Source organism: Macaca fascicularis, chromosome 12 (assembly GCF_037993035.2).
Source record: "Macaca fascicularis isolate 582-1 chromosome 12, T2T-MFA8v1.1".
Lineage (NCBI taxonomy): Eukaryota > Metazoa > Chordata > Mammalia > Primates > Cercopithecidae > Macaca > Macaca fascicularis.
In genome coordinates, this window is record NC_088386.1 from 113,856,358 (window position 1) to 113,867,501 (window position 11,144).

The following is an 11,144-nucleotide window of genomic DNA, read 5'->3' on the forward strand; positions in this document are numbered from 1 at the left end:
AAGATATTGAACTGGCAATCAAAAAACTACACACAAAGAAAAGCCCAGGTCCAGATGGCTTCACAGGTTTAAATGTTCTCCACAAACTTTTAAAGAAGAATCAATACCAATTCTTTACAAATTCTTCCAAAACATAGAAGAGAAACAAACACTTCTGAAATCATTCTATGAGGCCAAAACCAAACAAAGATATCACAGGAAAAAGAAAACTACCATCCAATATCTCTTTTGAATATAGATGCAAAAATTCTCAACAAAATGCTAGCAAAGTGAATCCAGAAACATTTAAGAAGGAGAAATACACCATGATCAAATGGGACTTATCCCAGGAATGAAAGGTGGTTTTAACAACTGAAAATCAATTAATGTAATATACTGTATCAATAGACTAAAAAAATAAAAGCCACATGATCATCACTAAAAGAATTTGACAAAATCCAACACCGTTTCATGATTTTAAAAGCATTCAACAAACTAGGAACAGAAGGAAACTTCCTCAACCTGATGAAGGGCATCTATGAAAAACCCACAGCTAATATCATGCTTAGTCATGAAATATTGGATAGTTTCCTCCTAAGTTCAGGAACTAGACAACGATTTTTGCTCTTGCCACTTCTAGTAACATTGTACTGAAATTTCTAGTCAGGACAATTAGGCAAAAAATGAAATAAAAAGCATCCCGGGCCGGGCGCGGTGGCTCAAGCCTGTAATCTCAGCACTTTGGGAGGCCAAGATGGGCGGATCACGAGGTCAGGAGATCGAGACCATCCTGGCTAACACGGTGAAACCCCGTCTCTACTAAAAAATACAAAAAACTAGCCGGGCGAGGTGGCGGGCCTCTGTGTTCCCAGCTACTCGGGAGGCTGAGGCAGGAGAATGGCGTAAACCCGGAAGGCGGAGCTTGCAGTGAGCTGAGATCCGGCCACTGCACTCCAGCCCGGGCCACAGAGCCAGACTCCTTCTCAAAAAAAAAAGCATCCCGGTTGGAAAGGAAGAACTAAAACTATATTCACAGAGGACATCATCTTGTATGTAGAAAATCCTAAGGAATCCTTTAAAAACTATTAGAACTAATAAATAGTGATGATTGTAAGATAAATCATCACTACACAAAATCAATTATATTTTTATATACTGACAATGAATGATCTAAAAATGAAATTAAGAACAACTCCATTTAAAACAGCATCGAAAAGAACAAAATACTAAAGAAAAACTTCACAAAAGAAGTAAAAAAGTATACTCTGAAAATTACAAAATATTGTTGAAATAAAGAAGATATAAATAAATATAAACACATCTCAAGCTCATGAATCAGAAAACACAAAATTGTTTTTTGGTGTTTCTTGTTTTTTGTTTTGATTAAAGTCTCACTCTGTCACCCAGGCTGGAGTGCAGTGGAGCAATCTCAGCTCACTGCAACCTCCACCTCCCGGGTTCAAGAGATCCTCGCACCTCAGCCTCCCGAGTAGCTGGCATTACAGCTGTGCACCACCATGCCTGACTAATTTTTGTATTTTTACTAGAGATGGGGTTTCATCATGTTGGTCAGGTTGGTCTCGAACTCCTGATCTACCTCAAATGATCCACCCACCTCGGCCTCCCAAAGTGCTGGGATTACAGGCATGAGCCCCCACTCCCAGCCTCAAAATTGTTAAGATGGCAATATTCCCCCAATTGGCCTACAGATTCAGTGCAAACCCTATCAGAATTCCAACTGGCTTCTTTGTAGAAATTGACAGGCTGATCCTAAAATTTATTTAAGGGACATAGAATAGCCAAGATAACCTTGAAAAAGAATAAAGTCAGAGAATTCACACTTCCCAGTTTTGAAACTTAATACAAATGATGCCAAGACCATTCAGTGGGGAAAGAATGATCTTTTCACCAAATAGTGCTGGAACAAATGGATAACCACATGCAAAACAGCATTTACCTTACTTCACACCATATATAAAAATTGACTCAAAATGGATAAAAGACCTAAATGTAAGAGCCAACTGTAAACTCTTAGAAGAAAACAGGGGTAAATCTTTGTGACCTTGGATTTGGCAATAAATTCTTAGATATGAAAGCAAAAGCATAAGCCACTAAAGAAAAAATAAAATAGACTTCATCTAAATTCAAAACTGGCTTTTAAGACAACCAGAGAATGGAAAAAAAAAAATCAGATCATATATTTGATAAGGAATTTGTATCCTGAACATATAAAGAACTTTTACAACTCAATAATAAAAGACAAATAACCCAATTTTTTAAATGAACAAAGAATGTCAATAAACATTTCTCCAAAAAAGATACACAAATAAAAAACACATGAAAAGATGCTCAACATCATTAGTCGTCAGGGAAATCAAATCAAAACCATGATGAGATATCACTTGACATCCACTAGAATGGCTACAATCAAAAAGTCAGATAATAACAAGTGTTGACAAGGATGTGGAAAAATTGGAACCTTCACATATTGCTGGCAAGAATGTAAAATGGCACAGCTATGTTATGGGTTGAATTATGTCCCTCACAAAAGATGTGCTGAAGTCCTAACCCCCAGCACCTTTTTGGAAGTAGGGTCTTTACAGATGTAATCAAGGTCTAAAATGGGGTCATGAGGATGGGCCTTAACCAACTATGACAGTTCCTGATAAAAAAAAAAAAATTGGACACAGAGACACACAGACACAGAGGGAAGATGATGTGAGGATACAGGGAGGCCACCATGTGAAGACAGAGGATGGGTGATGCATCTACAAGCCAAGGGACACCAAAGATCGCTAGAGACCCCCAGAAGCTGGGAAGAGGCAAGGAAGGGCCCCTGCAGGTTTCAGAGGGAGCACAGCCCTGCCAACACCTTGATTTTTGACTTCCAGCCTCCAGAACTGTGAGACAATACATTTCTGTTGTTTTAAGTCACCTAGTTTGTGATACTTTTTTAGGACAGCCCTAGAAAACCAATATAAGCTATTGTGTAAAACAGCTGAGCAGCACCTCAAAACAATAAACATAGAGTTACCCTATGACGCCACAATTCCACTCCCAACTACACACACCCAAGAGAAATGAAAACAGATGTCCACACAAAAACCTGTACATGAATCCTCATGGCAATATTAGTCATAATAACCAAAAAATGAAACAACCCAAATGTCCACCAAATGATGAATGGGAAAACAAAATGGGCTACACTCATACAATGGAATATTACTCAACCATAAAAAGGGAGCTACAGCATAGACATACCTTGAAAATATTATGCAAAGAAAAAGAAGCCAGTCCTGAAGTCCACAGCTATGAAATCATCAGTCAGCAAATATATAGAGACAGAAAGATTAGTGGCTACTGATTGTTGGGGTGGGGTGGGGGAGAGATAGAGGGATTAGGGGTTCAAGCTAAAGGGTACAGGGTTTCTTTCCGAGCTGCTGAAAATCTTCTAAGATTGACTGCAGTGATGGTCACATAACTCTGTGATGCTACAAAAAAAAATCATTGAATTGTATACTTTAAATGTGCATATTGTATGGTATGTGAATTAGTTATACCTCAATAAAGTTGTTTAAAAAAAAAAAAAAACGGGAAATTAAGCCCTCAACCCCAGGAAGCACTATTAAATACATGGTATTGGGCTAGAGCTGGCCAAGAAGACAAAGACAGGGCTTGGTCTCCAGAAGCCATAGACCAATGGTTCTCAAATGTGACTGCAAAGGAAGTGCACATGGGGAATGTTATTAAAATAAACTTTATTATGATATAATTTACATACAATAAAATGCATCCCTTTTAGGAATAGAGTTCAACGGGTTTTGACAGGTGCACGCATAATTACCACAATCAAGATAGAGAACATTTCCATCCCCCAAGGAAGTTCCTTCACACACCTTTGCAGCCAATCTCCCCACCACTCCCAACTCCAGGGAACAACTAACCTGCTCTGTCACTAGCGATTTGTCTTTTCCAAAATGCATTAAAAGGAAATCACCCAATATGTGCCCTTTTTGTGTCTGGCTTCTTTCAGCACGATGTTTTAGAGGTTCATCCACACCGTTGCGCATAGATCATTCCTTTCTATTGCAGTGTAGTATCCCACTGTACTATGACATCACAATTTCTTTATCCATTCACCTGTCATTGAATATTAAGGTTCGTTCCAGTTAGGGGCTATTGGAAATAAAGCTGCTATGAATATTTGTGAACAAGTCTTTTTACAGACATGTGTTTACTTCTCTCATATAAATATCTTGGAGTGGAATTTCTGGGTCATACAGCAAGTGTATGTTGAATTTTATAAGAAATGGACAAACTGTTTCTAGAGTGGTTGTACCATTTTACATTCCCACCACTGGTTACCACTTTTGAAAATCCCAGTGCCCAGGTCAGGTCGTAGCCAAAACAAATTAAATCAAAATCTCCAGGGAGTAGAATACAGACATTGGTTTTCTTAAAGCACCCAAGTGATTCTAATGTGCAGACAAGACTTCAAACCACTGCTAGAGATATCAGGGGCCATACAGCAGGCGAAGAAGCAAAAGATATACTATATTTGCCTATAGAATTTCCTCACTCTTCCTTGATAATGGAGAGAGAGAAAAGAAGGAAAAACAAAAGCAATCTCTATCTAGTCTTCACACCACTGCCCACAGAAAACTTTGTTGATCTCTCAGATTCTCTCCACCTTACAGGAGGTAGAAGGCCAGAAGAATACAAAACAATAAACACATGTTAGCAACTTTTTAACAAGTGAGTTTTGAGCTTAACATTTTAGTAGTGTTACCATTCCCAGCACTCACAAGAGCTCTACAAGATAAATACTGCTAGAATCACCGTGTTACAGATGAGGAAGCTGGGGCCCAGAGAGGTTCAGTAACTTGCCCAAGATCACACAGTTAGTTATTGACGCAGCTGGGATTTAAACTTAAGCCTGTCTCCAAAGTCAAAGAGCTTAAACACTCCACTAAGCTCAGAGCCATCGATGGGTCCTGGGGCCATGAACCTCCTCCCACCCAGGTATTTACGCTAGCAGGAGAATACAAGCCTCCAGCCTAACTGTAAAAGAAGGCTGCAGGTGTGTTTACAAGACTAGCAGGAAAGGTAATGTGCAATGAGACTGAGAGGTGGGGGTTAATTATGGGATTTCCTTTCCTTTCAAGCTTAAAGGATGAGCTTTAAGCTCTTTTGGTACAGGGGAGGAGACCAAGTTGTTGCTGCAGCCTCCTCCCTCCGCCTCAATTGGTACTTGGGACAGGAAAGTTACAGGGCCTGGAAAGAGGTAACAGAGAGCTAAGGAAGGAAACCAGTGGGTAAGAAAGAGCCACCCAAGAGGCTGAGGCCTGGGCCATCTGCCTGCCCAGCAGCTGCCTGGTCTTTTCACTGAACTCTTGTCTTGACCTGCAGTGGACGAAGAGTATTTGGCTGGAAGACGCTGCTGTTGTCAACTGAAACTGCTATTTCAAAACAAGGAGTGAGGATCAGCAGGGAGGAAAGCATTTTCCAAAATGTATCCAGGGGCTAGGGGAAACCGGGTGCTTGCCACCCAGGAACTTTCTGTACTATCCTTTGCAACTTTTCTGTAAACCTAAGACTATTCTAAAATTAAAAGTCTACTTAAAATAATAAATATATAAATAAAACTTATTTGAAAGTTATGGAGTCATACAGCAGGGGACAGAAGAGAAAAGCAAAATGGAAGAAAAGCTGCTATATACACACAGCACATGTGCTAACATAAAAGTGGAAGGTAGGCAGGGTGTGGTGGCTCATGCCTATAATCTCAGCACTTTGGGAGGCCAAGGCAGCCAGATCACTTGAGCCCAAGAGTTCAAGACCAGCCTGAGCAACATGGTGAGCCCCATCTCTACAAAAAGTAAAAAAAAAAAAAAAATTAGCCAGGTATGGTGGCGCACACTGCAGTCCCAGCTCAGACTCGGGAGGCTGAGCTGGGAGGACTGAGGATGGCTTGAGCCCATGAAATCGAGGCTGCGGTGAATCGTGACCACACCACTGCACTCTGCCCTGGGCAACACAGTGAGATCCAGTCTCTGGAAAAAAAAAAAAAAAAAAAAAATTGGAAGACAAGTCCTGGGCCATTCATTTTAAATCCTCAACAGGAGAGAAACAACTGGGAACAGATAAGGATCCCAATGAGGGGTAAGGGTGAGAACTAAGGGAGACTGGGAATTCACTTCCTTCAGGAGATGTAGTGGGAGGGCTGGAGAATGGGGTTTCCATGAACTACAGTAAGATTCCTGGCTCTGACCCAGATCCCTCTCTTCAGTGTCTGATGCTTTCACTCTTGTTCTCTCTCCTCACCTGCTCCCTGCCCATTTAACTCAGAGCAGACCAGAATCACATCCAAGGCCCCTATGCCAAGGTGCCATTAGCCAAGGTGGGCACCGTCATGGGGCCTGGATGTTGGATCTGTACAATGGGGCCACTGTGAGCCCTGCCCACCTCACAGAACTACAAAGATGAGGGAAAACATGTTGTAGATTACAAAGTTCTGTGTAGAGAGAGGTGACTAAGGGTTCATAGCAGGTCTGCTCCTAACAGTCCCAAACTGGAAAGAACCCAAATGGCAATCAACAGTGAAATGGATAAATACATTGTGGTTTCTTCACATAATGGAATACAACATAGCAATTAAAAAGAATGAGCTCCTGCAACCCACAAGAACATGATGAGCCTCCCAGACATAATGCTGAGCGAAATACGCTAGACACAAAAGCAAACATACTGTGTGATTCCATTTCAATGAACATTCAAGAACAAGCAAAACTGATCTCTGATGATACAGATAAAGATAGCAATTACCTTTGGGGCATATTGACTTGAAGGAACATAGGGGTTGCTTTTTGGGTGCTGGGAATGTTCTAGATCATGATCTGGTTCTCATGTATGTACAAATCTATCAGAATGTACATTTGAGTTTTGTATAATTGAGAGTGTGACTCAAACCCCAATTAGAAAAAGGAATATGATTAGAATTATTATTTGGAGCACCCTCTGTGTCAGAAGGTAGGAAGGCTTTTGGGAGGGGTATTTAAAGTGATTTTGCTGCTACTTCTCTCCCGCTTTCCTCCATCCCCTCAGCCTCTCCCCAGAAAGGAAGGACTTGTTTCTCAAAATTCCTTTATTCCATCCTTCTATCCCTTTATTGGCACTCCTACTATGGACTAGGTACTATTCGGGAAGCTGGGGTGTAACCTAGCTCTCAGCCTTCCGATGCGCAATCAACACATAGATAACATTGACTGTGAGCCGGCACTGAGGCTCTACCTCTACCAGCAGGAGCATTTTCTCTCAAGCACGTCCAAGTGGCAGAGAGCTGGGCACAGAATATCTGTGATTCTTTCCAAGCTTCAACTATCGTTCCAAGAAAGGAGAAAGGTGCCTACTATATGCCAATGTGCATTTAATCCTCTGCAACCCAGCTCACATATCTGGAAAGCAGCGGGGGTAGAGTTCAAACCCAAGTAGGTCTGATTCCCGTACCCTGCCCTTCCCAACACTCCCATGGCCTCCTAGCTGCCAGGTCTGCATTGCCCTGTCTCTGGGCATCTGTAGTGTCACCCTCCAAGATGGCCCCCACTGATTCTTGCCTCATGGTATTCAAGCCCTTATGTAGATTCTTTCCACACTGAATAAGGCTGACCTATGTAACCAATAGGATATTGCAGAAATAACAGTGTGTCTTCCAAGGATAGTGTATAAAAGACATTGTGGATTCTGCCTTGCTCTCTCTTGAATCATTCATTCACTCTTGGGAAACCAGCCACCATGTTGTAAGGACACTCAAGCAGCCTTATGGAGAGGTTCGTGTGGCGAGAAACTGAGGCTACCTGGCAACAGCCAATCCCAACTTGATAGCCACATGACAGAACCACCTTGGAAAATGATCCTGTAGCCCGTCAGGCCTTGAGAAGACTGCAGCCCCAGCCAACATCTCAACTGCAACCCCATGAGAGACCCCTAGTCAGAACCAGTCAGCTAAGCCACTCCCAACATCCTGACCCCCCAAAACATTTATTATCATGAGATAATAAGTGTTTGATGCTATTTTAAGCTACTAAATCTGGGGGCCATTTATTACACCATATCACTCCATATACATAACACAGCCCCTGTCAGAACCATCGCTTCGTGCTGCAGGAACAGTCTGAGGGTGGTGTGTGAAGGCATTAGGAAGCAGCCACTTAGCGGAGGAGTGGCTAGAGCAGGCTGAATAGGGAAGGATCAACATCAGCAAGAAACCCCAAGTGCATGGTGGTACTGTGAAAGGAGACCAAGCAAAGCTGAAACCCTGGAGCCATCTCTCCTAGAAATTTCTCACACACCTCATCTATCTCAGTAAGTGAAACCATGTGCACCCAATTACTCTGGCCAAAACCTGGGAGTCATCTTTAAGCCCACTCCCACTCTCACACCCAACATCCAATGGCTCAGTGAGGCTCCAGCTCTCCCTCAGAAGGCATCCCAGACCCAGCCCCTCCTCACTGCCTTTCTGGCGAGCACCATGGACTAAGCCACCAGGCTGTCTCGAGTAGGCAACAGCAGCGGCCTCTTGGCCCATGTCCCTACTCCCATCCGGGTGCCTGCTCAAGGCCAGAGTGGCCTTCTCAGAGTAGAAATCCAATCGCATCCCTCAGGCCCAAACTCCCCAGCACTCACTACTCTCCAGCCCTCTTTCAAGTGTAACAAGCTCCTCTCACCTCAGGGCCTTTGCACCTGCTCTTTCTCCTCCCCTACATCATCATCTGGGTCCCACCTCACACAACTCTTCCTCCAAGGAGTCTTCCTGGGCTACCTTAGCAGAATTCTTCTCTAACCCGTTGCTCCAGCTCATTCACTTCAAAACTTGCTTGCCTATTTAGTGCCTGTCTCCCCTATTGCAAGACACATGAGGGCCAAGACCTTCTCTATCTGTTCACTTGGAACAGTGTCTGGCTCATGGAAGGAGATTACTAAACATTTATTAATGCATCCTGCCTAGAAGCAGGGGATGGACAAGATGACCTCCAAGTTGACAAGACTATAAAATCCACAGTATAGAGCTCTGCTGTGGCTCTGTGGCTCCCGCTGCCCTTCCCAGCAGGAGAAAAAGGCAGGACAGCAGTAAGAGCTGTGGTTTCAGGGAGAGACCCACCAGCTGGGTGGAGCGCTCACCACCAGTGGGTCCCATTCCCTATAGAGGAAACTCCTATACAAAGCCCATCTGTCTCTCTGGTTACTGCCCTGCCAGTATACCCTCTCCTCCACTTAGGTGGCCTCCTTGAGCAGGGCAGAGCAGGACTGCTGCAGCCTGGTGCATTCTGAGCCCCCAGCACACGTGAGACTCCTGAAGTAGGCTATGCCCCCAAAAAGTCATCTTTGGTATTTACCTGCTCCCATGCACAAGGCTACTGCATGACAAGGGGCCATCTGTCACATCTTTCTGGGCCTCTCTGGGCTACCCATCTCCCCTAATCAGATCCTCACTGCCCGTAAGTTTATCCCATTATCCTCCCTAAATGTATCCTGCTGCTGTCAAGAGATGGAAAGAAAAAGGAGGAGTGGCAGGCAAGGATGGAGAAATGCATGCCAGTAGGCAGTGAGGGACAAGGAGAAGGAAGCACAAAGGCCCAGGGACAGAGAGTAGGTGAAGAATTACACTGGGACACCTTGAGGATGTCACTCAACCTGGGGTGCCTCAGTTTCCTCATCTGTAAAACAACAGGATCTTTTGGCCAATGTTTTATGCTCTAAAGGAATTAAAAGAACAAAGTCTGATAATGCGTGTGAAATGCTGTCTAAGATCCAAAGCACTGTACAAATGTCCATTGCTATTAAGAGAAAAGGTTGCAGGAAGGGCAGGAAGAAGGGGTAGATTGGGGAGGAGCAAGAAAACTGGAAAGTTCTGGTGTTTAAGGCAAAAAAAAAAAAAAAAAAAACTCTGCTCTGGATAAACAGAACAAGGAGGGAGGTGGAAGGAGAAGCAGAAACGTACTCTCTCTCCAGGGGAGAATAGGCTGAGGGAGGCCGCAGGAAAGCAGAAGACAAGGGAAGGGGCAGAAAACTCACTGCATGGAGGTACCTGCTGCAAGCCAGGCCCTCCGCACCTCTGCAAGGGGAGCATTCCAAGCTGGAGTCTACAGATGGAGACGCCCTCCAGCAAGGTGTGTGCTTGGCTTAAGTAAAGTTTCTTTGGAGGAAGATTCCTTCCAGACCTGCTTGATCCATCAGCACCCCTTCCCCAAGGTGACACTTGTCCCTCCAAGTTCCCAGCAGCTGAGCATCAGTCACGACATTTTTGAGCACCCACCCTATGCCAGGCACTGGGCTGGGCACTTCACATACATTATCTCATTGAATTCTCATAACAACTTTATGAGGTAGGCTTCTTATTCCCATATCCCTGAGGATGAAACAGAGGCTCACAGAGGTACATACCTTGCCCAAGGCCACCCAGCTAATAAGAAGCAAAACATGAAATGCACCAGATACAGGTCCCCAACTGCTCAATGAATGCTCCTTTTGGAAGCATCTTCTTCTACTCCCTGAACTCCTTGAAAGATCAAATACGAAGAGCAAACGCAGGGAGTGAAAGGGCAAGGAGGGTTACAAGCAACGATGGGAGAAGGTGCAGACATTTGCTGCAAGGGAAAGGCAAGGAATGCCGTTTCCACCCCCGGACAGAGGTGAGCCATTGGACAGAACCATTTCCTTCCCAAACTCATAACCCATCTTGGTGCGGATCCCCCACCCCCTGTTATTCCAAGAAGCTGATATATGACTCCTGGGTCCAAACCTCAGTGGATACATCAGGGGCTGAGCCAGCCTGGCCAACCAGGGCCCAGCAATCCCTCCAGTCTTCTTGCCTCAGTTTCCCTCTCCCACCAAGACCAGCCAGGAAATACTCACGGGGAAACTGAGGACCAAAAGGAGACCTGGCCAATAAAGAGGAAGGGACAGTCTCTCAGGGGGTTCCAGACCAACCAATCCTGACCCCCGACCTCATTCTCCACTTAGGCCACCCACCCGCTTCTCCTGCCCTGGGGGTCCTGTGGCTGTAGACACTGAGGTTTTCTAGTTGGCCAAATTGGGCCAACTGGGGCTTTGCACGGCCCGGGGTAACCGAAATGGATCCCCTCCCCCTTCCCCTCTCCCCCTTGAGA

The 11,144-nt window shown here is 44.4% G+C and overlaps 1 protein-coding gene across 22 annotated transcripts in view; it reads right to left on the reverse strand.

Annotated features, from left to right (window-relative positions):
• The window catches only part of TNS1 (tensin 1), a 214,210-nt gene that overhangs the window by 170,049 nt on the left and 33,017 nt on the right, over positions 1 to 11,144 (reverse strand). The window contains exon 4 of one of the 22 annotated variants that reach the window (XM_074010048.1): positions 10,891 to 10,916. The exons of the other annotated variants lie outside the window; for them this stretch is intronic. Within the exon in view, the coding sequence (XP_073866149.1) occupies positions 10,891 to 10,916 (26 nt within the window). The remainder of the gene's footprint in view (positions 1 to 10,890; positions 10,917 to 11,144) is intronic. 22 annotated transcript variants of the gene reach the window in all.